General features: G+C 44.4%; 1 protein-coding gene across 3 annotated transcripts in view; it reads left to right on the forward strand.

Moving 5' to 3' along the window:
- LMBR1 (limb development membrane protein 1) overlaps window positions 1-26930 on the forward strand; it is a 127870-nt gene that overhangs the window by 30795 nt on the left and 70145 nt on the right. For all 3 annotated transcript variants that reach the window (XM_080667098.1, XM_080667099.1, XM_080667100.1), the window contains one exon: window positions 20068-20171. In XM_080667098.1, the coding sequence (XP_080523224.1) occupies window positions 20068-20171 (104 nt within the window). The remainder of the gene's footprint in view (window positions 1-20067; window positions 20172-26930) is intronic.

Below are 26930 nucleotides of genomic sequence, written 5' to 3' on the forward strand. Positions count from 1 at the left end.
CACTGCACATGGCACGGCACAGTGCTCCTGGCTACCCGCCTGTCAGCCTATCACTGTGCAAACGATGCGAGATTGGAGCAGGCCTGAGAGAAATGATGCCATTAGGAGACACGATCAGATAAACATGAGATGTGTGAGGCTGCCACAGGCTTAACACAGCTGTTTTACAGCAGACTTTCTATTTACATGTAGAAAGAGTGCATCCTAAAATAACATTAAAAGTATAGAACATACATGAAGTGGTACCGTAGTTGTTTATTATTACCAAGTACTATGCACTGTACATGATTGTATTGCTGCACGGGGATACGACTGGGGGAGAGTTATGTGACGTGTTGCGACGATATGATGGCTGCGAGGTCATTGGGTGATAGGAGTTTCTGCATGACCATGCATGGCCTACTGTGTATGTATGATCACTGACCAGTGCGTTGAGATGTGGGCTGGGCGGCACAGGGAGGGTCTAGATCAAGCATGTCAAACTCACAAGCTGGCGAGCCGCATGCCTAGGCTACGATTTTGACACGCTTGATCTAGATTATATCCCTTCCGAGAGCCAGCAGTCATGTTGAGTCTCCAGAGAAAGAACAGGTGGGGGGAAATAACATTTAAATTCTATATAATGTATATTTAAAGTTCCACAGGTAAAAGAAGGCACCCAATTTCCTGACAGGCTAAACCAATTGGTGTTCAGACCGTACTCATCGATGGTCTTTCTCCCTGGTCCAGCGGACACTCTGCTTGTTAACATCCACGGGAGCAGATGTCTTTGTGTCGCCGTTCATAACTGCTTTGTTTTCCGTGCGCTGGCTGGTCAGAGGAGGTGCTTTTACTGCTGTGTGAGCCTTTGCCCCAGGCAGAGTTTTATATCTTAACTTTTGACTTCCAGAGAAGAATTTGAATTTGTAGTTTTCACGGCATGAAAGTGGCATGTATGATCAGAAAGGTAAATTCTGGACACCTATATATTTATAGATCACTAACAATAAAGAGCCTCCTTTTGTGCTATGCATGACAGTTGATTATTTCAAATTGCAAAAACTAAATGAAACCCCCTCACCACCAGTTACAGAGCAGCGTGGACTCTAAGCATCAAGGGTTTGCATTCCTGGTTGCACCTTGTTGGGAGCAGTTGTTGGAGCTCCCTGCCATGAGCTAATGTGCGACCTCACTCAAGTAACATTCGAGCTGTGCACCGGGGAGACCAGTGAATTGCGTAGGCGGTGTGCCGAGGGTCCCAGGCATACCCAGCTCCGGTCAGCTCTGCTGCCCTCTGCCCTGTGACATAGGGATATGGAGAATTTTGAGTTTCACAACGGGGTTTAAATATAGGTTTCATGATTTTTAAGGGTTTTTGCGCTTTAAAGAAAACAGAATATGTAGAAGAGCAGGAAGAAAAAAAATCATTGATAATTTTACTTTGTTCACATTGTTAATAGTTTGGTGTCTTTCTTTGCATTTTATTTTCTATGCCAATTTTTGTCATTGTTTTTATATTTGTTAATGTCATGTGCATTAGGTTTTTATTGATAAGTCTTTTTGCTGTAATTAATGATAACACTTCTTTAGGGAAAGGGTTGGGTGCTAATTTTAGTTGTAACTGGCATCACTTGCTTGTCTTGATCTGATCTAAATGCTGGTAGGCATTAGAACTTTTCAGTGTTTTGGCCACTCGCTGTGTTGAGACAGGGCGGGCTGAGACGCTGAAAGTGTTTAACTCAGTAGTGCATCGTTTCTCTGTGTTCTTCACGAGAGCCCAGCGAGTTAGGGTACAGCCTGTTTATACAGGAGGAGGCAGGGCCCACAGAGCGGATGGCTGCAAACCAACTGGTCAGACAGACAGACAGATAGTGCTGTCAGGATGCGGAAGGTCGTTCAGTCACAGCAGTGTGAGTGCCTTGTTCTGTTGGAGGACATATAGTACACAGTACCCTACATTAAATGTTTTATTGATGTGGGGTGTGTTTTAAAAAGAGGTTTTGGTGTGTTAAGGTGTGGGTGTATGTGTGCACACAAATATGAACAAATACAGAAATATAACCATAGAAAACTGTGGAAAAGAGAAACACCCAGAGGAAAAACTGACAGAAGAAACTGACTAGGGCTTCAGTGATACAATGCTCCTGAAGGAAGGAGGGTTCTGAAACAGTTTTGAAAAATTAATGGCAGAAAAATTTCAAGATAGGTGAAACCTGTAAACCCACTGATCCAAGAAGCTCAGCCAGCCCAATGTGCAAGAAAGCCCTGTGTGCAAGAAACTATGCCAGGCCATGAAATCGGCCAGGACCAGTGATAAAGAGAATCTTGGAAGCATTCAGAGAAAAGGACATGTAAGTGCAGAGGAGCAAGGATAAGAATTGGCATTTTTCTTGTGGGGAAGAAAGCCAGCCCATCCTAAACCTGCCAACCTAAATCCAGTGAGAATATTTTTCCAAGACAAAGGCAAAATAAAGGCAGTGTCAGAAATACAGAAGCAAACTGTACTCCAGGAAGCAGTGCTGCAGTAGCACAGAGGGAGGAGAGAGGAGTCGCTGCCCTGCACCAGCATGCCGTTTGTTGGTGAACATAGACGTTTTCCTTTGTCATTTATCTTATTAAAAGAAGATTGATTGTTGAAATAAAAAAGAGTAACAGTGTATTGTGAGTTGTATAACATGTACAAATAAAACATGTAACCACAGCAGCACAGAGGCGGGAAGAAGGAAATGGAAATACACTGGTATAGGTCTGTGCTGCCCATGAAGTGATACTATGGGAGGCACAGTGTGTGGAGTTAGAGGTGTGCACGATAACCCCCCAGTCCCTGAAACAGCTCAGCAAGGAGGTGAAGTCAGAAAGCAAATAAAGGAAACAATGTGGAGTCATAGCAAAGAGCTAGTACAAAGGAACACAGAAAAGGAAGGAGAAGGGAAGACAGACAGTGGATGGATAGAAAACAGAGCAAGCTGATAGCCTTGAACCTGACCACATCATTGGTCTGAATGCCCCAGTTAGAAGGCAGAGATGGACAGATTGATAAAAAGGAAGACACAAGTAGATGCTGCCTACAAGAAACCACTTGAATTAGAAAGACACAAATAGGTTAACAACAATAGGAGAAAAAGGTATACCCTCCTAATGCGAGCAAAAAGAAAGCCAGGGTAGGTATATTATTAGCAGAAAAGAGTAAGGAATAAAGAAGATCATTTCATAATGATGAAGGGGTTCATTCATCAAAAGAACATGGTAAACATTTATCTACCTAATAAATATTAAATATGTGAAGCAAAATTACAGAAATGAATGAGTTAACAGTCAACATCACACCTATATTCAGATATACCTATATCCCCTTTTCAATAATTGACAGAACAAGTAGAAAGGAAAACTTAAGGAAATAGAAGACTTGAATAACACTCCTAACCAATTTGACCTAATTTACATTTATTAGCACTTCCTGCCCAACAGTAATAGAACACATTCCTCTCAGGTACACTTGGAGCATTTATTAAGACAGCCACACCCAATGGCATAAATAAGTCTCCATACTTTAGAAGGATTTAAGATATGTTCTCTGACAATGCTGAGATCAAATGGAAACCAGTGACACAGCATATCTGGAAAGTGCCTCAAGTCTTTGGTAACTAATTATCATACTTCCCAATAGCGCATAGGTCAAAGAAGAAGTAAAAAAGGAAATTTGAAAGTACTTTGAACTGATTAAAAATGGAAAGAAATAATTTCAAAATGTTTACAGCACTGAAATGCATTTTTTAGAAAAGAAAAAGGGCCCAAATTAGTTCTTACAGTTTCCACCTTAAGAAACTACAAAAAGGAGAGCAAGTGAATCCCAAAGGAAGAAGATGGGATATTAAAAAAGACAAGTGGAGAAATCAGTGAGATAGAAAACAGAAAATATAGAAAATAGAAGATCAATATCATTGAAAAACGAAAATAATAAAAGAGAAAACGCCAATGATCAATATCAGGAACAAAAGAGGGTGACATCACTACACATCCTACAGCTATTAAAAGGATAATTAGTGCATATTATAAACATTGTTATTCCAGTAAATCCAACAATTTAGAGAAATGAAAAAATTCCTTGAACAGCAGAATAACCGAATTCCTTTCAGACATTGTGGAAATGCTACAAATATTTTCATAAATAAAACTCTAGGACAAGAGGGCTTCACTGTCAGCCCTACCAAATATTTAAGGAAGAAATAATTCCAGTTCTACATTGAACTTTTCAGAAATTAACCAAAGATCTTAAATGCATACTAGAGGCCCGTTGCATGAAAGTCATGCACTGAGGGGTGTCACTCAGCCTGGTATGCCCCCGCTTACAGTCCAGGAGCCCTCAGGGGATGTCCTACTGATGGCTTAGGCCCGCTACCAGTGGGAGGCTACCGGGCTAATCAGGGGAAGGCACTGCCCCCATCACCCCACTGCTGCTGCCATGCTGGCTGCGGCAGCTGCGAGGCCTGAGCCCCGGGCCTCGCAGCCACCGGGGCCCACGGCTGCTGTGAGCCCCGGGCCTTGCAGCCACTGTGACTTTGTCTGGATCAAGGTCCGGAAGATGTCCTCCCTAAGTAGCATATTACCCTTTTATTAGTATAGACTAGAGGCCCAGTGCACAAAATTCATGCACGGTGCGGAGTGTCCCTCAGCCCAGCCTGCACCCTCTCCAATCTGGGACCCCTTGAGGGATGTCCGACTACTGATTGTTAAAATCTTATATTAATTTGGCATTTAAACTCATATTTATTTGTCAGTAAATTAATTTATTCAGCACATCACAGTGTTAATCTTCTGATCTCTATGAAATATTGGCCAAGTTTAGCTTCAACTTGGGATGTCACTTTATACAGCCCGTATTTGGCCCATTTCTACCAGCGTCCCCAATGGTTCTTTCTCTCCTCTGTTAGTTTTACTGGCCCTTTATCTGGAACACTAGAGGCCCGGTGCACGAAATTCGTGCACGGGGGAGGAGGGTGTCCCTCAGCCCAGCCTGCACCCTCTCCAATCTGGGACCCCTCGAGGCATGTCCGACTGTCCGTTTAGGCCCGATCCCGGTGGGATCGGGCCTAAACGGGCAGTCGGACATCCCTCTCACAATCCAGGACTGCTGGCTCCCAACTGCTCACCTGACTGCCTTCCTGATTGCCTCTAACCGCTTCTGCCTGCCAGCCTGATCACCCCCTAACCACTCCCCTGCCAGCCTGATTGATGTGTAGCTGCTCCCCTGCCAGCCTGTTTGCCCCTAACTGCCCTCCTCTGCAGGCCTGGTCCCTCCCAACTGCTCTCCCCTGCAGGCGTGGGTCCCCCCCCACTGCCCTCCCCTGCAGGCCTGGTCGCCCCCAACTTCACTCCTCTGCCGGCTTGGTCACGCCTAACTGCCCTCCCCAGCAGGCTTGATCGCCCCCAACTGCCCTCCCTTGCAGGCCTGGTCCCTCCCAACTGCCCTCCCCTGCTGGCCTGATCGCCCACAACTGCCCTCCCTTGCAGGCCTGTTCCCTCCCAACTGCCCTCCCCTGCTGACCATCTTGTGGTGGCCATCTTGTGTCCACATGGGGGCAGGATCTTTGACCACATGGGGGCAGCCATCTTGTGTGTTGGAGTGATGGTCAATCTGCATATTACTCTTTTATTAGATAGGATAGAGGCCTGGTGCACGGGTGGGGGCCAGCTGGTTTGCCCTGAAGGCTGTCCCAGATCAGGGTGGGGGTTCCCTTGGGGCGTGGGGCAGCCTGGGCGAGGGTCCTGTGGTGGTGTGCAGGCTGGCCATACCCCCCAGCGACCCAAGCAGAGGCCCTGGTATCTGGGATTTATTTATCTTCTATAATTGAAACTTTGTAGGCTGGAGCAAAGCCAAGCCTCCTGCTCGCTCTGTGGCTGCTGCCATTTTTGTTGGGATTTATTTATCATATATAATTGAAACTTTGTAGCCTTAAGCGGAGGCCTGGGCCGGCCAGGGTGTGCAGAAAGCTTGGCTTCCTCCATCACCGGGGGCAACCCTAGCCTCCTGCACTTTCCAGCTCCGTGGCTGCCGCCATTTCTGTTTGGGTTTATGTATCTTCTATCATTGAAACTTTGTAGCCTTGAGTGGAGGCCTAGGCCGGCAAGGGCAGGTGGAAAGCTTGGCTTCCTCCATTGCCAGGGAAACCCAAGCCTCCTGCTCTCTCCAGCTCTGTGGCTGCCACCATTTTTGTTGGGGATTTATTTATCTTTTATAATTGAAACTTTGTAGCCTTGAATGGAGGACTGGGCCCGCCAGGGTGTGCAGAAAGCTTGGCTTCCTCCATTGCCGGGGAAACCCAAGCCTCCTACTTGCTCCGTGCTGCAGCCATCTTGGTTGGGGTTAATTTGCATACTCGCTTCTGATTGGTGGGTGTGGCTTGTGGGTGTAGCGGAGTGATGGTTAATTTGCATATTACTCTTTTATTAGATAGGATATACATAACCCTTGCACACAGTCAATAGTATAGTGAAGGCCTGGAGTGGGGGTCCGGCTAGAAGGGGTCAATGGGGAATATATGGGTACATCTGTATTACTTTCAATTATAAAGATAAACTTAAAAAAAGGAAGAAAAAGAAAATGAGGGGACACTTTGTAACTCATTGAGGCCAGTATTAGCCTGATGCCAAAACCAGACAGACATTACATGAAAACTATAGACCAATATCCCTTAGGAACATAGATTCCTAAATTCTAAACATAATAGCAAATCAAGTATAACAATATTTAAAAAGGAGAATAGATCATAACTTTTGAAAAAATCAGAGTGTAATTTATCATATTCACATACTAAAGAAGACATATGTTCATCCCTGTTTATGTAGAAACATCATCTGACAAAATTCAGCATTCATTCCTGATAAAATCTGTCAGCTAACTGGGCATGAAAAGGGATTTCCTCATTCTAATAAAGAGCATATAGGAAAATCCTACAGGTAACATTGTACTTAATAGTGAAAGACTGAATGCTTCTCCCCTGGGATCAGAAACAGGTCGAGGATGTCCCTCACCACTACTACCCAACATCATTATGGTGAGTTTTAAAAAATAAAGAACATTCAGGTTCAAAAGGAAAACTGTTAATAGGTGATATGTCTATATAGAAATTCTGATGGGGTTTATTTTTAAAAAGCTATTAGAACCAATAATTGAATTTTGCAAGGTTGCAGGATACAAGATTAGTATACAAAACTCAACTGCATTTCTGTATGCTAGCAATGAAAAATTGGAAGTTGACTTAAAAACCAATGCCAGTTAAGTACAATGGCATAAAAAATATGAAATAGCTTTCGGGTGTGTGGACCTGCATGATATAAACTGTGAACACACTGAGAAATATTAAAGAGCACCACACTAAATGGGGAGATATACTATGTTCATGGGTTAGAGGACAGTACACTTCCAATGTCTGTCCTCCCCAGATTGATCTGTAGATTCAACACAATCCTACTCAGAATCTCAGCAGACCTTTTTTTTGTAGAAATTGACAGGCTTATCTAAGATTCATAAGGGAGTTTAAAAAACTTAGAATTGACAAAACAACTGGAGGTCTTAGTACTTGACTCAAAGACTCTTTTAAAGCTGCAATAATTGAGACCACGTGGTGTCAGCATAAAGATAGACAAATAGCTGAGCTCAGTTGAATATAGAGTCTAGGAAAGTATCCACACATACATTGTCAATTCACTTTCAACAAAGGTGCAAGCTGATTTGGTGGAAAAGGGTTATTTGTCACAAATGGTGTCAGAACAACTGGATAATCATGCACAAAAATGATGAACTTTAATCTGTACCAGATCATCTACAAAATGCAGTTCAAGAGGATTATAGACCTGTATGTAAATCCTAAAGCGGGAGCCCATGTAGGGAACCTTAGGAGGAAGCCTGTGGCACTGGACCAGGCTGTAGTTTCTTGGGTGGAAATTACTGTATTTTTCCGTGTATAAGATGCTATTTTTTTCTAAAATTGTTAGACTGAAAAGCGAGGGGCATCTTATACATGGAAGTCAGCCAAGGAGGGAGCCGCGCAGGTGCATAGCTGCCCATACCTTGTCAAACAGGCTTCCTCCAATCATGAGCCTTATTGTTACTGACGTCAGCTGATGCTGTAATTGGAGGTGGAGGTGGAGAGTGTGCAGATGCAACAGGGACCGAGTGTTCTGAGCCCATAAAGATGTCAGAAATAAAAAAATAAATTCCGGTAAGTGATTGTCTTACTCTGTAAAATTCAAATCAGCTATGCAAAAGAGATGGAAATAGAGCTGCAGAGAGACAATTTGGACCTTCTCCCACTGAGTGTATGATCAGACAATGGAGAAAACAGGAAGAACAACTCCTTAAGATGCCAAAAAAGAAGAAGGCCTTAAGAGGAAAACCAGCAAAATATTTAAAATACCAATTTCTTAATTTTGGGTTGAAAAGTGGGGGGCGTCTTATGCATGGGGGGGTGTCTTATACATGGAAAAATATGGTACCCTTTAAAGCAAAAAAAAGACTTAATAAACTGGACTTTATAAAGACAAAGAAATTTTGTTTTTGAAATACTGTTAAGAGGATGTAAAGACAATGCACATTCTGGCAGAAAATGCCTGTGGCTCACTTCCCTGATCCAGGACTTGTGTTCAGAGCAGATAACGAACTTGCCACACTCGTAACAGGTGAACAGACAACCCAGGAACAGTGGGCAGCAGATTCAAAGAGACGTCACCAAAGACTATAAGCACGTGGCAAAGAAGTTTACGAAGAGATGTCATAGCCTTACTTATTAGGGAAATGCCAATTGACGCATTAATGAGCTACCACTATACACTCACTAGAATGGGCAGAGACCAAGGTGACTGCTCACGCCATATTTTGGCAAAATGCGAGTGAAATTTGAACTCTGCTGCTGGGAATGTAAAATTACATAACCACTTTTTCAGGAGTTTCTTAAAATGTTAAACATCCACCTGCTATGCAATCCAGCCACTTTCTGCCCACATATTTACCCCAAAGATAAGAAAGCATATGTCCATATAGAGGCCTGGGCATGGAGCCTGTAGTAGCTTTTGTGGTAAGAGCCACACATTGGCAATGACCAGGGAGAGTTTGCAGGTGAATGGTGCAGTGTGAGAGCTGTATTCCATGGATTTGTATGGAGGGGCCATCGACTGATACATGTCACAGTGTTGGAAAAGCATAGAAAGCTGTGCAAGGCGACAGAAGCCCAACAAGACTATATTACACACACCGTGAATATAAAATTCTAAACTGTGCTGTCTTTTCTGAACTTAGTGCAGATGTGGTGGCTGCCAGGAGGAGGGCTGGGAGTGTCAGGTGGCAGTGATTATAAAGTGGGAGGAGGAAACAGGTGTGTGTGTTCATTATCTTGATTATGGCGATGCTGTCACTGGTGAGTACTTATATCAAAATTTATGAAATTTTACACTTTCAGTATGTAGTTTATGTCAGTTACAACTCAGTGAATTGGTTAAAATTAATATTTTTAATTTCTGTCTGTGTTGTGATTCCCTTCATTGTGCATTGACAATGGACAATTATTCTCAATCTACCTTAGTTTGGCCCGTGAGCTTTTACTGAGAAGGTGTTTCCTGGTTTGTAGGGAGCGGCTATAGGGTCAAGCCTCGGACTGACCTGTGGCAGGGCCACAAACAAGTCCCAGCTTGAAGGGCAGAGCCCTCTTAGCATAATTAAGATGGATCTTATAGTCCTCCCTAGTTCTTTTCTAGGTAGCTAATGGGCTGTGGGAGGTGCAGCAAGTGCTGCCAAAACAAGGTGAAACTCTCAAGGACATTGTAACCATGTTGACCACTCCTTGTTTTGCTTTAACTATAAAATAAAGCCTGGGCTTGCAGGCTGGGTCTCTCTGTGTCCTCATCCAGGCATGGGAGATCCACCAAACCCCAGCTGTATTCTCTTGTCTGTCTTCTTTAATCCTTCTCCGGCCCTCCTCAGACTCACCTTTGGCCGTGCTGGTGCGGCACATGTGGTGCCCAATGTGGGGCCTGAGTACCTGGGAACTACAATTGCAAGGTGAAAGGACGCTCCAGTGAAGCACGAGCAGAAAGCAAAAAGTAAAGTAAGGAGCGCAGTTTAGTAATAGCTTAATAGCTAGGTGTAAGACATGGGGAAAAGGGATCTCTAAAACAATGCAAATTCCTAAATTTCTTAAGGTGTCAAAAGGTACTCTCTTAAATCAGGCTCAAGAAAAATGAGTGCCCTTGTCATCTTTAACTAGGTGGGCTCTTGTTTGAACTGCATTATGCCCACTTCGTATTGAGCATCAAAAGTCTGTAACACCTAAGGCCCCGGATCCTCCGCCTCTAGTGTGGGAAGGCTCAACATCTAGAGAAAAAGGGACTAACAGTCATCTTACAAAAGGACTCTTTAATGCTTTGTCTGAAAATTACCATATGACTCCTTGGGACAGGCAGATTTTAGCAAAAATAACTTTAGACGCCAGTCAATGCTATGGAGAGCAGAATATGATAAGATCTGTGATCATCAGGCTGAGATCTAGGCTGCATTCTGCCTGTAAGTCCCAGGCAATATAAAAAACATCTGAAAGATCCATGAAAAGAACTCTAATTTATCAAGTCCTATCTATATGTTGTGGGCACTTGTCTTTTGATTGTTGTTTTATCTGCTTGTTGTTTGGTTTAATTTGTTTGTTGTTAGTCTATTAAGCATGTCTTTAATGTAATTTTAAAGAAACAGTAGGTGGCCAGGCCAATACTAAATTTCCCCAGAGCAAACAGAATGTGGGAATGGAGTGAAAGAATATAAACAATACACGTGGCCGATGACACAGGTTCTAGGAAAAATCCCTAGACAAAGGGAAGTAACTAATAAAATGCCCCAGCCCATTAATTACTAGGTCTTTTGGTGATCCTGTAAAATGGACGCCCACTCTCGGGAGTGTTATTAAAAGTCTCATTTTCGCCATGTTTTTATTTCCCAGTCCATCATTTGAAATTTGAATAGATGAGACATTTCTCACAATTTAGGGATACGTCTGGGATTTCTGTACCCATGGGGAGAAAAAGGCTAGCTTAAGAGAAGGTGTGCCCCTCCGGGTGGCTTTGAACGGAGTCCCTTATCTCTTCATGGATGCTATAGAATAAACCCAAGACTGTTTTTCTTTAAAAGATGGCAAAAATGATACAAGGAAAATATACAGGCTGTATTTGGGCAGCAAGATTAGTGTTTCCATAATAAAGGGTCGTTCTTGAATAATAATGGACCGCATTCCAAGATTGCCTCACAGGTCCCAGGCACTCCTGTTTTTATAAAATAAAAATAATAATAATAATACTTTAACATTAAAGCCACTAAAAGTCAGTATGTTATCTTTAAGGAAAAATGTGGCAGTTTTACATTCAAGCAGCTACAGGCCTGCTCCCTCCTCCCCTTGCTTTTTCGCCATGCCTCTACATAATTTTTCAAAGTCCTTGGTAACTTGAGGACCTTGGAACATTGCTAAATTCAAAAAATTGTTCAATATCTAGGTATTTTAAAATGGCAAGGTACTGAAATGTCAGTCTGAGTTTGCCTCGTGTGAAGAATCTAGAGGATAGAATTGAATCTATTAATTGAATGTGCCTTGTGTTTTGTTTGAAATATATCCTTAGAGATGTGGATATGTTGCTAATCTGAGAAATGCTAGGTGTTTAGCTTGCCGGCTAGAGTTTGAGGCTTCTGGGAGTTTGGAGTTCAGGTTAGGTTGGGAGGAATTGTATGGTTGTGATGGCACAGTGCATGGAGTGTGGAGGTTCATCTTTGAGAGGAATGGTTCTTGTGTTTTCTCTGGAGAGATTGGTGGTTCGGAGCGTATTGTGGTCCTTATGTGTATTGCGTGTGGTGGAATTTCAACCTAGGATATAGTATTTTGTTGGCCTAATTAGAGGATAAGGATTAATTCTGTGATCTGAACCAAATTTTTAATGCTAAGACCAGTTTGAATTTAGTTGATGTCTTTCAGAAATAATTATAAAATGTGTATAATAAAATCTTTGGGTTATGTATATTTGATAGTCTTTCCAAGTTAAATTTCAAGACTTTAACCTAGAGATAGCTTTGGGACATTTCAAGGGCCCTGGAATGATGGAAGGATTTATTCTCTCCTCTTAAAAGAAATATTTTTAAACTAAATTAGGCCCATCTAATATACTCGAAATCACATGGGAAGCTTTATCAAATAAAAATTAATAATTATGTTCTATTTAAATACATATAAGCAATTGGTTCTAACAAAGTACACAAAGAATATTGTTTAAAAGTAAATTTAAAAAGGAGAAATTTTAAAATCTCTTCCACTACTATTTACAAAGTAAAGTAAAAAGTTATTATTCAGGCATTAAATCTCACCATTAATGAGACACCATGAAGAAAAAGAAAGTTACTTTTACTTGAGATGTATGCATTGCAGTATTGGCCAGCATGTTTCTCTCCTACTAGTTTTTCTGAAAAGCAACCAAGTTGGTGGTTCTGTTTAAAAGAAAGTAAAAGTTTTTAAAAGAAACTCCCTAAATGTGGCTTAGAGATTGCTCTGGGAAAAAATACAGTGGGAAATGATCTTCAAATACCTAGGAACTGTACTTAAAAATCAGTGTATTAGGCCCCAAAAGGTAGAAATACGAAAGGATTGCCTCAAGACCTTAAATGACTTTTAAAGGTTATTAGAGGGGGAGAAACCAAGATGGCGGCATAGGTAAGCACCTAAACTGCTGCCCCGCACAACAATTTCAAAACTACAACTAAAAGAGAGAACGGACACCATCCAGAACCACAGGAAAGCTGGCTGAGTGGAAATTCTACAACTAGAAGGAAAGAGGAAAGCTCACGGAGAAGGAGCGGCAAAGGGCTGAGGTACGGAGACACGTGCGTGCAAAGAGGAAGGGCGGCGAAGTGTCTGGCTGGCTTTCGCTGGCGGGAGGGGGAAGGAAGCCCCCGACTGCACTGAACCCCAGTTCCGACTGCACTGAACCTCAGTTCCGGGTGAAACCCCGAAGACCCAGGCTCATACAGGGGGAGTCTGGACTGTCAGGTAGAGAGAAAGGCACACGGAGACTCGGAGACTCAGGGGAACTGCGGCGGCAGGGGTCTGGAGGCGCAAGTGCGCACAAAGACTGACTGCGGAAGTTACCACAGGCTATCCCTAGCGGAAGGGAGTCGGAAGCTCCTGACTGCACTGAACCCCAGTTCCGACTGCACTGAACTGCAGTTCTGGGTGAGCCACGCTCTTATGGGGGGAATCTGGACTGTAAGGCGGAAACTCGGGAACTGCGGAAGGCAGAGGTCTGGAGACTCGCGTGCAAGGGCAGGGCTGACGGGAAGCCAAGACTGTCTGCTCCGCCCTGAGACTCCACCCCTTCCAAGCTGAGCACAGATGCTTTTGCAATCTGGCAAGGCTAATCCTATAAGGCTGTCTCCAGCACCGAAAATCTCCCAGTGTAGACACTGCTGATCCTCACAGCCAACTGGCTTGCAGGTCAATTCCTCCCAGTGATACCAACAACAATCAAGACATAACTACAACAAGGCTGTACACACAGTCCACAAAGGGGTGCACCAAAAGTGTCCACCTCAGATTAACTGGGGAGGCCGACCCACTGGGCCATATAGGAAACCTAGCACACAAAGCTACTCTACCAGCTCAGGGAAGCAGTGAAAAATGGGGGAACGAAGAAACAGATCATAAACGAAAGAAATGGAGGAAAACAAATGACTGGATATAGAATTCAAAACCACGGTTATAAGGCTTTTCAAGAATATCCTAGAAAAGGCCGATAAATATAATGAGACCCTTGAAGATATGAAAAAGGACCAACTAGAAATTAAACATACACTGACTAAAATAAAAAATATTATACAGAAACCCAACAGCAGACTAGAGGAATGCAAGGATCAAGTCAAAGATTTGAAAAACAAAGAAGCAAAAAACACTCAATCGGAAAAGCAAAAAAAAAAAAAAAAAGAAAAAAGAATCCAAAAAGTTGAAGATAGTGTAAGAAGCCTCTGGGACAACTTCAAGTGTACCAACATCAGAATTATTGGGGTGCCAGAAGAAGAGAGAGAGCAAGATACTGAAAACCTATTTGAAGAAATAATGACCGAAAACTTCCCCCACCTGGTGAAAGAAATAGACTTACAAGTCCAGGAAGCGCACAGAACCCCAAACAAAAGGAATCCAAAGAGGACCACACCAAGACACATCATAATTAAAATGCCAAGAGCAAAAGACAAAGAGAGAATATTAAAAGCAGCAAGAGAAAAACAGTTAATTACCTACAAGGGAGCACCCATACGATTGTCAGCTGACTTCTCAACAGAAACTGTGCAGGCCAGACGGGAGTGGCAAGAAATATTCAAAGTGATGAATAGCAAGAACCTACAACCAAAACTACTCTACCCAGCAAAGCTATCATTCAGAATTGAAGGGCAGATAAAGATCTTCACAGATAAGAAAAAACTAAAGGAGTTCATCACCACCAAACCAGTATTATATGAAATGCTGAAAGGTATTCTTTAAGAAGAGGAAGAAGAAAAAAGTAAAGAGAAAAATTATGAACAACAAATACATATCTATCAACAAGTGAACCTAAAAATCAAGTGAACTAAAAAATCTGAGGAACAGAATAAACTGGTGAATATAGTAGAATCGGGCATAGAAAGGGAGTGGACTGATAATTCTCAGGGAGAAAGGGGTATGGGGGCGTGCAGGAAGAGACTGGACAAAAATCGTACACCTATGGATGAGGACAGTGTGGGGGGAGATAAGGGCAAAGGGTGGTGTGGGAACTGGGTGGAGGGGAGCTATGGAGGGAAAAAGGAGAAACAATTGTAATAATCTGAACAATAAAGATTTATGAAGTTAAAAAAAATAAAATAAAAAAAATAAAGGTTATTAGAGGACATTAATTAGTTAAGACCTTATCTAAAAATCTCTATGGGAGAAATGCCAAATTTATTCAATATACTTAGGAATCCTAAGAAAATTTTTATTAAGTGTATGCAAAGACCTACAGAGTCATTTTTCTAATTTTGTGGCTTGCGTGTAACAGCAGTTTGCAACCATCTAAAAAATATGAATGCCAAGTGGTTTGGGGCCATCTAGTAAATCCTATCTTCCCTAAACCAAGGACACTTAAAAGTAAATAATTTGCATTTGCCCCCCTAACCAAAGCTTATGTCTATATTCTCAAAAAGACTGATAGCAGCCAATTAGTGTCATTTACTGTCCACACCTTAGGACAAATAAAGTTAGAAAATAAATCTTATTTCAGACTAATTTAAATTGGCAAATTGAAATAAGTGTATGTGGCAGGGGAAACTAATAGTGGAAGGTTACCAGAGGCTTATTACTGTCACAAAGGCTTGTCGCTCACCTGGAGATTACTTATTATGGAAGTATTTTATCCATGTTTGTGCTGATACTGGATTGGCCTACGTTCAGGGAATGGGCCAAGATGCAGGAGAGGAAAGCATTGGGTAAATGAATGCCACGGGAGTGTATAGGCCCCTTCCCGTGGGCTTGATGGGACTAATTTTAGGGAGAAGCAGTTTAACATTGAAAGGGTTTCAAGTTCTCCCTGGGGTGATAGATCAGGACTATACTGGAGAAATTACAGCCACAGGGGCATAGCCACTGCCCGTCTGGACACCTGGAGCTGGGCATGGCGAAGACGCCAGGTGTGAGCTCCTGGATGATGCATGACCCAGGGGCAGGGTCGCCATCCTGCAATGGGAACCCAGATCATGATAGACTCCCAAGTGGGGGAAGAGAACCCTGCCTCACACAGACCTGGGGGGTTGTGTGTGGGCCAACCCCCTGCATTGGGAAAGAACAAGGACGTTGGCACAAAAAATACTATAAATCAGGTCTTACAAGAAACAAAAATAGCACAAATTCAAGGTTAGGCAATAGCAGCAAGAGCCAATTCTACTCTTAAAAAGCAATTATAAAACCAAAAAAAAGGGGGAGAAGGATGTTATGTGTTAAATTTTTTGAATTACGATGCAGAGAGTTTTACAGAGGCCGAAAGGCATCGGACCTCCAGTGCAATAGCCTCCGCTGAGTTAGCCCAGTGGAAGGATGCACAAACCAGACAAGAGTTTTACCAGATTCAGTAATGATGTGGGGAAGAGGTTGTGTTTTGTATCTTTCCAGAAGGAGCAGCGTAGCCAGTTTGGGTGCCATAGCGTTATGTGCATCACCACAATAGACCCAGAGAAGCTCCTGTCCCTTCGTTCAAAAGACTGAGAGTTGCCCCGATGACAACAATGCGGAAAATGAAAATGAAGGCAAAGGGACCGAGGTGCCAACATGGGGTCAGCTGAAGAAGTTAACAACTGAAGCCCAGCAGACGGCAGAAAAGCAAGAATTGGAAGCTACTCCCTCAACCATGTTTCTGGCTATGCTAGCATTGGTTAGCTGCCAGTCGTCTGCAAAGTCTTACGCAGCCAAGTCCAAGAACTCTGAGTAAATATACACCAGCAGCAAAAGAAGCTTTCATTTTGTAGCTGAAAATGTTAACATGTCTGTAGTTTTGATTTCTCTCTTATTGCTATGTTGCATTGACATTGTTTTGTTATTGTTTTAATAGCCAGAGCTTTGTTCTTGATGTTTAAGTTTTTTATTATAGTAGCTTAAAAACAAAAAAAGGGGGAGATGTAGGGATGGCTATAGGGTCAAGCCTTGGATTGACCTGTGGCAGGGCCACAAAAAAATCCCAGCTTGAAGGGCAGAGCTCTCCTAGCATAATTAAACCTGACCTTGTAGCTCTCCCTAATTCATTCCTAATGGCCTGTGGGAGGTACAACAAGTGCTGCCAAAACGAGGTGAAATTCACAAGAACATTGTAAACATGTTGACCACTTCCTTGTTTTGCTTTAACTATAAAATAAAGCCTTGGCTTGCAGGCTGGATCTTTCTGTGTCCTCATCCAGGCATGGGAGGTCTGCCGAGCCCCAGCTGTATTCTCTTGTTTGTCTTCTTTAATCCTTCACTGCCCCTCCTCAGGTTAACCCTTGACCATGCTGGTATGGCACACTGGTTAACATTTGGTGCTCAGATGTCACGCTCATTCTGCCACTCAGGATGGATTCTTGGTCCTGGAGCCAGTGCTGTGGGGGCACAGTGCCGCCCCGCATGGGCACCTGGCTCTGGGGAGCTGTGGTGTAGAGTTCAGGCATCTGTGAAGAAGATGAGGATGTGGAAATGGGTGCCGATGTTGCTAAAATGGGGCAGCACCTTGGGAAGAGTGGCTGCCGTTTCCAGCTGAGGGCAAAGGCGTGTTTCTGAGCTTGAAGGCCATCTGTAAACTAGAGGGCTTGCCTTGTCAGGAAGAGTTTGGTGCAGTGCCCAAAGCATCTGGAACATGCCTGAGATGCTAGGGACTTAACAAGAGATAGAATACACTAACTTTTATCTCCTCAGCACAAATGATTTAAAACCACAGTTTCTCTGTTTTCCACCAGACCTAACGAAAGCAACATATAGCAGTCACGGTTCTCCAGCCCAAATAATATAATGTGCTATGAATCATCTAGATAATGCTCATTATCATTGTACTTCAGATCTGGAAGTAACTTACTTGGAAACCGTATGAAGGGAGGTCAAGTGCTGTTGAGCAAAGTAGAGGACAAAGACCATGCACTGAAGTTTATGAACTTGACTTGGAGGGCACAGCTCTGATTGAGGCCCATCAACTCTTAGGCACATGTGTGTATGGTGCCTATCCCCAGCATCTCTTGGGGGAGGGGAGAGATTGTTGTTGGACTTGCGCAAACTGCTGGTGACAAAAAGCAAAAAGCAAGAGCTGATACACCTGGCAGGAAGGGAGTTGGGAAGTCATCCCGCCTGTTAGCACCTCTGGGGATGTGGCTGTTACTAAAAGCAGCAAGTCACGAAGTGTTTTGTGTGTGACAGGTGTGCTGATTGTCCTACGTGCATTATTTCACTTAGTTCTCAACACCACGTTAGGCAGGATCCTCGCCTCCCTTTATAGATAAGAACCTGTGACTCATTAGGTGTGGCACATGGACATGCTGGTGAGGCTGGAACCCAGGTGTCTGACACTCCAGGTGGGGCATTGAGCCACCGTCCTTTGAACCCTTCCAGTTATTAATGCAATAAAACAATTGACTGTGATGATAACGCCTTTGGATGAAGAAAAGGGTGAAGGTGTTGAAAGTTTGGGAAGTAGAAAAGTACTTTAGAACAATTTTTATTTTAAAAAGTTCAAATTAAAGTTTTTCCACTGAAAGATGTAAGATGTTTCCCCCCAAAATTTGTGAAACATTTTAGTTCCTGCTAAGCTAAGTAAGTTGTCAATTTCATTAAATTTGCCTACATTTTTGAATAAGAAACTGTAAGTTGAATTTTTAAATTCTGTCCCCTTACCTACTGAAGGTCAGTCTCTCTAGATCAGTGGTCGCCAGCCTTTTGGGCCTCGCGGACCACCAGCTGCCGAGCGCTGCTCTAGAAGACCTCCACAGGACGCATGGGCTCTTTTTGTTTGTATCCCATGCTGTTCCGATGGGGTTAGGGCGGCGAGGACTCACGTATGTTAATTTGTAACCACCACCTTGGTCCCCTGAGAACTCACATGCAGTGTCTGGTGCCTGGATTGAGAGCTGCAACCGCAGAGGTTTGTGTTCTGCTCACTAGTGGCTGTGTCCCCAGCGCCTGGTGTCCGTGCCTTGGAAAGAAAGCAGGTGCCCGCTTCAAAAGCCCTGACTTCTAACCATAGCATAATTTTTATCTTTGTCTCTGGATTTTGTAAATTTTATAAAGATTATAGCCATCATTTTGAAAATCAGTTTTAAATGTCAGTGTTTTACCATATTTTAAATTTTATTTTATTACTAGAGACCTGATGCACAAAATTCATGCAAGGGGCTTGGCCCTTACAGCCGTGGCGGCTTGCCTCAGCCCTTGCAGCCCAGGCTTGGCCTGGAAGGTTGTCCGGAAGGACATCCAGTTTAATTAGCATATTATGCTTTTATTATTATAGATTTATTTCAGAGGGGAAGGGAGAGGGAGAGAGAGAGAGGGAGAGAAACATCAATGATGAGAGAGAATCATTGATCAGCTGCCTCCTTAATGCCTCCTACTGGGGATCAAGCCTGCAACCCGGGCATGTGCCCTTGACCGGAATCAAACCCGGGACCCTTCAGACTGAAGGCCGACGCTCTATCCACTGAGCCAAACCAGCTGGGGCTCAGTTTTTTACCTTTAAAAAATAGGAAATGTTGGGCTAAGTTCTGTCTCAAGGACACACCTAAAGTTGTCTTTTTCCAAATTTATTCTTAGTTGCTTTTTACAGTGGTTTTCTGAGAGTGTGGTATATGTGAGAAAGGGAAAAGGCTATGTGAGCTTCTCTTCCCTTCTCTTTCCCACTTGGAATTGCTCATTAAAACATCTGCGGTGTGGTGCTTTTTAAAAATCCCAGGAGCTGGCGCTGCCACAGGCTGGCTGTGCACCTCTGCCCATCCGGTGACCCGCCTCCACCGCTGTCATGTTGGGCTGCTGCTGGGACGAGTAAATGAGTTCGCATCATATCTGTAAATCACTTAGAATAGTGCTTGGCACATAAGGGCTCAGTAAATGCTAATTATTACTTTTAGGGTTTTTATGAGGCTTAAATTAAATGAGCTTATGCATGTAAAATGTTTAGTAGAGTACCTGGAATTTATTAAGTGCTCAATAAATGCTAGTGTCTCTAATGTAAATATTCAGGTGCCAATATGTCTAAAGAAGCCAATATGACCATGTCTGTGGGTCTCTGCACATGTCATATTGTAGTGACTTTATTTCAGGGTGTGAGGAAAAATTAATTCCTATCTTGGTTTTTACCAATAGGTACATGTTACAAAGTTGCACACAATTTAAATAGGTAATTACTTTCTGATTCTAAGGTTAGGTCATTTGTTAGGCCACTCTTCAGGTTTATGTTTATTTTACTGTTAGAAGGCACAGTGTTCTAATGCCACAGTGTAGTACGGTCATTTCTCTGCCGAGCGTGTCAGTACCTGACCTGGCTGTCTTCTGCGTTGCCTTCTAGGTCTGTGGAACCTCGCTTCTCTCTTCTCCAACCTTTGTTTGTTTGTCTTGATGCCCTTTGCCTTCTTCTTCCTGGAATCAGAAGGTTTTGCTGGCCTGAAAAAGGTGAGTGACCTGTGTTTTGGAATTAAATTAGTTACATGGAGAAGTAAATACCATTCACGTTGAACTATAAGAAGTTGCCTTAAACAGCCATTTGACAGGAATGTAAAAAGTTTAATTAATAACAACATCTTGTTACTATTACTATTAACAGTCTCTTAGTAACATTGCTTATGAACTGTGAGTCCACAGGGACCAGGGCGTCTTTGACCTTCGAGTGCTCCCGGGAGTGTGCTGCCCGGCAGAGTGTGCCATGTGGAATGGGACGCCCGGCGCAGCAGCTGTTACTCTCAGGCTCTCTCTTCTCCTTTGGTTTAAAGCATGGAACAGAATTCTAGAAGCTTAGAATGTATCTTGATGTAAGTTATTTCATATCCAATGTTTTCAGGATTGTAGCCTGTTAGAGCATTAGACATGCTCCATTAGACAATCAGATTCCCAAGGTGCTGCGGGCTACTGCTGTGAGTGGGAGGTAGAAGTGGACCAATTGGAGACTTTGCAAGAGCATCTCAGTTAGACTTTCTAAGTGGTGAGGACTTCATCTGTCCTTGAATATGGCATTTTAAAAGTGAAAGGAATATTTTTTACTTGCAGTCTCTTTTTACTCTTTGCTATAAATTTTTGGAATATAATGCAAAGATTTAAGTAGCTAGTACTTTTTGGGTGACTTTTAAACTTGACAAAATGAGCTTTAGTGTTACAGTTTATTTATAGACACAGCATGCCTTTTCATTTTTAGTCTCTTCATGCAACATATGGGGGAAGGCGTTCTGTGTCCTTGCTGAGCAGCACTGCAACGTCACATAAATGAACTTGGCTTGGCAGGTTGTAAGTTCTGTACTTTTTGTGTCACATCACTTTCTGTGGGTTCTTAGGAATGGGATTGTTTCGCTGGCGTTTGACGACTCTTGTAAACCTCAAGTTCAGCATGTTTTTGGCCTGCACACCAGAGGGCCCAGGAGAGCCCTTGAGGGTGAGGTGAAAGTGTGTCGGTGGCCCACCTCTCTGGTTTCCAGACCTGGTTCATAAGTCAATGCTCAGCCACTGAGCCACACTGGCCGGGCATCACTGGTTTTTATTTATTGGAGTTGTTTTTTATTATGATGCGTTTAAATTTACCTAAGTCATCTATATAATGTGAAAAATTACATAGTTTAAAAAGCTCTTTGTTATAATTTCTTGAAGAAATTATAGGAAGTGTTGTTGCTGAAAGAGATTTCGTTCAAACCCTCCTTTTATAAGGTGACATCTGAGGCCCAGCGATATTAAATGTTATTAAATTGTCTGCGAAGCGCATATGTGCAGTTGCAGAACTAGTGCCAAACCCAAGGGTAGCTGCCGAGCTTCTGAAGTGTTCGTGTTGTTCGCAGCCAGCACTGAGGGGAGCACAGTGAGGGCCAACAGGTGGGAGCTGGCCAGGGCCAGCGGGACTGGGAGGAGAGGCCAGTGGGATGGGGAGGAGAGGCCAGTGGGTTGGGAAAGGAGAGGCCAGGGGGATGGGGAGGAGAGGTCAGCGGGACGGGGAGGAGAGGCCAGCGGGATGGGGAAGAGAGGCCAGTGGGTTGGGAAAGAAGAGGCCAGCGGGATGGGGAGGAGAGGCCAGTGGGACGGGGAGGAGAGGCCAGTGGGATGGGGAGGAGAGGCCAGCGGGACGGGGAGGAGAGGCCAGTGGGATGGGGAGGAGAGGCCCACGGGTTGGGAAAGAAGAGGCCAGCGGGATGGGGAGGAGAGGCCAGCGGGATGGGGAGGAGAGGCCAGCGGGACGGGGAGGAGAGGCCAGTGGGATGGGGAGGAGGGGCTTACGGGTTGGGAAAGAAGAGGCCAGCGGGATGGGGAGGAGAGGCCAGCGGGATGGGGAGGAGAGGTCAGTGGGATGGGGAGGAGAGGCCAGATGAATGGGGGAGGTTGTTGGCGGCCGCCTCGGAGCAGGTGCCGTGCGTGCAAGGACTGAGCAGAGCGTGCTCCTGGCCCACCCCCGGTAGTCTAGAACAGCTTGTAAACTACAGCATTCAGGAGGGTCGGAAGAATGAGCATGGAGAAGAAATGAGGTTGTTGGAGATACTTGAGAAACCAGTTCCGTAGAATTTGGGAGCCTTTGATGGATATTCATTCATCTGACAGTTTTACTAAGCACGTACTAGGTAGTAATTATCCTGCTATTATAGGAGCTTGCCAGGGACAGAAATGGAGAGACCGGGATCCTGCCTGGAAGGGTGTCGAGGGAAGTCAGGCAGGTGAGTAGCCTGCTGGGAGGTGGACTGTAGACTGCAGCCACTGTGGAAGTGCAGAGGAGCGCAGGTCCTGGTTCCCGGGGCCGGGGAGGCACAGAGGCCGCCTGCTCTGGAGCTGGGACTTGCCTGCGGAGCAGGAGGAGTAGGCGGGTGTTGGCCTAGTGCAGTGGTCGGCAAACTCATTAGTGAACAGAGCCAAATTTCAACAGTACAACAATTGAAATTTCTTTTGAGAGCCGAATTTTTTAAACTTCTTCTAACGCTACTTCTTCAAAATAGACTCACCCAGGCCATGGTATTTTGTGGAAGAGCCACACTCAAGGGACCAAAGAGCTGCATATGGCTCACGAGCCGCAGTTTGCCGACCACGGGCCTAGTACATCCCAGGCATGAGTAGGACGTGGGCTTCTCTGAGCTGCGGGAATGGCTGGTGCGGAGACTGGTGAGCAGCAGCCCGAGTCCTCCGCCGCGCTGTTGGGATTTTATGGGTAGATGGCAGGGAGTGGGCACAGGATTTCTGTAAAGGATTTTTGCATCTACTGTTTTATCTAAGTCACTAAGGGAAGGTGAAATGTGGTGTGGTGGAGGCACTGGCCTATGAAGATGTCTCACCATCTGGCCCATCACATAGCGTCTGGGCACACGTCCCTGTTGTCGCTGTCAGTGTTTGCCTTACACATGCAGAGCTCTCCTTCCTGTCTCTGCCTCGTGTGAATCTGCCCACTGCAGACAACAACCTGGAAAATTCAGTGTTAAATATGGTTTCACATTTGGTCTCATAGGTGTACCTACTTTTATGCTTTTTATAAAAGTCTAGTTATTAGTTAAATAATTTTTAAAAACTGCAAATAATTGCCTCCCAATTATTTCCCCCTTCTTGTGAACTAACCAACTAGAAAGGGACTTGGCTTGATTTATTGGAGCTGAATTAGCAACTATCTCTAGAATTAAAAAAAAAAAAAACAGACACAAAAACCGTGACATGTCACTATTCTCTTGGTCAAAGGAAAACCACTGAGCCCCAAAGTGTGTTGTTTGCATGTCAGTGCGGAGGAGGGATGGGGCGGGGGGAGAAGGAGGGGGGCGCGAGGAAGCACCTCCTCCCTCCATTGTGCCGCTTTCTTTTTAAAAATTTATCTTTATTGTTGAAAGTATTACAGATGTCCCCTTTCCCCCCACTGACCCCCTCTGCGCACCCAGGCCTTCACCATACTGTTGTCTGTGTCCATGGGTTTTGCATATATGCATAATAGTTCTTTGGTTGATCTCTTCCCAGCCCCCGCCACCCCGTACAGCATTTTTTCCTCTAAGTTATGTGCTTCCATTTTCTCTCTAAATGAGGGGAAGAACATTCACTCTGTTACTGTCATCAAATCCCTCTGTGGGATCGCAAAGGGGACTGACATGGTGGATGAGTGATTGTGGGGTACCGTTGACACGGCTGCCCAACTAATTCCCAAACAGCCAAGAATTTTAAAAGATGGCAAGGAGGCAGCGCTCAAGATATTGCTGTTGATCGACTAGACCAGTGGTCGGCAAACTCATTAGTCAACAGAGCCAAATATCAACAGTACAATGATTGAAATTTCCTTTGAGAGCCAAATTTTTTAAACTTAAACTTTTTCTAACGCCACTTCTTCAAAATAGACTCGCCCAGGCTGTGGTATTTCGTGGAAGAGCCACACTCAAGGGCCAAAGAGCCGCATGTGGCTCGTGAGCCGCAGTTTGCCGACCACTGGACTTAGATAGTGGTGGAATGAGGGAGGCTGTAGGTGGAATCAGAGAGCGGGTCCTTAGTGCCTTTGAGGGAGTAGGGTGACAATGAAGATGAGGGGGGAGTGGCCTGGAGGCTGCAGGGAGGCTGAGTGCTGGGGAAGGCCGGGGTGCTGTGGTGAGATGCCCAGGCTTAGGGTTCCTCTGAGGTGAGTGGCCTTGTTTACAAGGAGGAGGTCGCATGTAAAGCAAAGCCCGCAGCCCAGGACCAGCCCTTGGACGTCAGCTGTCCTTGCAGTCCTTCAGAGCTGCCTGCGTTGACTAGTACATGTCCTAGAAAGTGCCAGTGGTGCCGGGGGTCATCTGAAGCTGCTGAGCAGAGGTGGCTCCTCATTGTTCCCACAGCTCGGAGTTTTAAGGTCCCATTTTGATCCCATTTTAGAATGACCTAGACCTGTGGTCGGCAAACTGCGGCTCGCGAGCCACATGGGGCTCTTTGGACCCTTGAGTGTGGCTCTTCCACAAAATACTATGGCCCAGGCGAGTCTATTTTGAAGAAGTGGCATTAGAAGAAGTTTAAGTTTAAAAAATTGGGCTCTCAAAAGAAATTTCAATCATTGTACTGTTGATATTTGGCTCTGTTGACTAATGAGTTTGCCGACCACTGACCTAGACTGAAGCAGAGTCAACCCCACTGCCAGACTAGGCTGCCAGGCTGCACTAGGGATGTTTGGGAAGCTTTCCAGGGAAGGTGAGCATGACACGTTATTTTAAAACATTCATATTCTTTCGGTTCTTAATCAATTACAGGGAAGTTGCAAGGTTATTAGCGCTGTCCAGCTGAGTGTGAGTGTGCACAGCACACGGGAGCCTTCAGTCTGCCTTCCTGTGAAGGCCCGCCTCCTGGTAAGCTGTGTTGTTCTGGGCCCAGCGCTGTAGGGGTACAGTAACTGGCTGTGGCCTCTTCGAGTCACTGACATGCTCTGCTCGGCTGGCCAGTACCTGTATTTCTGTCGATGCCTTTGAAGCTCTTTGCTCACTGGTGACGTTTGACACATCAGTTCCCATTGACATTGAAGAGAGCTTAGAAAACACCTCTAATTGGTAGCCAGCACAGTTACTTGAGTAATGACAAACTTGTAATATGGTTGTGTTAAAGTCGCTTTATATTCCTCGGCCACCCTCCTGGTGCGTTTTACTGTGTCTCAGTCTGTGGCATCCCTGACGGCCTGTGGCCCCTCCTCCATCGATTCCCCTGGGCATCGATTTTAAAGCAGTCCCTTGCATATTGTGCCGAGATGCGGAAATTGGCCATTCGCCACAGGCGGATGCAGAGTTGGAATTGAAAGTCAAATTAAGCAGAATTCTCTACGAAGTTTTTAATTAAACCACCATGTTAATTCAGACAGGACATTTCAGGCCTGGGGGGCTGACCGTGTCCCTAAAGAGCCTTTCTCCTCCTTCCCCGTGTGGGTTCCTGTTCTGTGGGCCAATTCTTAGCTGTCCCCGCTCCTTATCATCACATGGTCGGCGCATGTAAATGGCTCTGACAAAAGCAGCTGTTTTAGTGAGAAGGTGACTTTTATCTTGGAGCTCTAACTTATTGTTATAAGTGAAATGTTTATCACATTTAGATGATTTCCCTGTCACATACACATATTATATGTTCATGTGTGTTTGAACCTGAGCCCATGCAGACATCTGAATGTTTCTGATGAAAAGGTCACCTCTGTTGGTTTTTGTTTGTTTTGTGGGAGACTCTTTCTCTGCAGTTTTATCTCAGTCACTCAGATGTACACTGAGTGGGAGGGTCTTGAGGCCAGCAGTGCGTTTTCCTGTCGTCTTGCCGGGAGCTGTGCGGGTTTCTCTGCCCGCCTTGCCTCAGGGAGGCCTCTGGACCGCCCAGGCCATGCCCTACAGTGTTTCCCTTCGTATAAGGAACACTGACGGATTTGGGTGGGAGTTAAGAATGTGTTCCTTGCCGGAACCGGTTTGGCTCAGTGGATAGAGCGTCGGCCTGCGGACTGAAGGGTCCCGGGTTCGATTCCGGTCAAGGGCATGTACCTTGGTTGCGGGCACATCCCCAGTGGGGGGTGTGCAGGAGGCAGCTGATCGATGTATCTCTCTCATCGATGTTTCTAGCTATCTATCATCTCCCTTTCCTCTCTGTAAAAAATCAATAAAATATATAAAAAAAAAAAAAAAAAAAAAAGAATGTGTTCCTTTCATATTGTATTTTAACATCTTACTTTGGATTAAAATGTTAGGAGGAAAAAATTCAACAACTTAATGAAAGTGAAAAAAAACCTCATCAGTGACGGATTAATTCAAAACCAAAGATGTTTCTGGGAGTAACTTTACAGTGTGCCTCACCTTACTGCCCACCTTTTATTTGAAGTCATAGCATAAAATTTAACATGAGTGACAGCAACATCCTGACCAATTACCAGTCCTGGCAGACATCCCCCAGTGTCCAGAGCAGAGCGTGCGGTCTGCGGGATTAAGAGGTTAACTCCTGTAACTTCAAACGGAGTGCTTGATAATAAAAGCAAAAAGTACAGAATTTGGGGTAACTTCCTTCCTAATTAATTAGACTGACCAGGTGGAGCGAGGGGCTGGGTGCTGGTGCGGGAAGTCTATAAAGCAAGCGCCATGACAGCCGCGCACGAGGCTGAGCGCTTTAATATGTCTCTATCCTGTGTCACAGTTTGAGATTGTCCTGGTTTATGTCCCTTTTGGCAAACTTACATAAAAGTGACCCTGTACTGTATTTTATGGCCAGACGGCTTTCCCGCGGCTAATTTGTATCAGGCCTCTG

The sequence above is a fragment of the Plecotus auritus genome, assembly GCF_963455305.1.
Source record: "Plecotus auritus genome assembly, chromosome: 4".
Classification (NCBI taxonomy): domain Eukaryota; kingdom Metazoa; phylum Chordata; class Mammalia; order Chiroptera; family Vespertilionidae; genus Plecotus; species Plecotus auritus.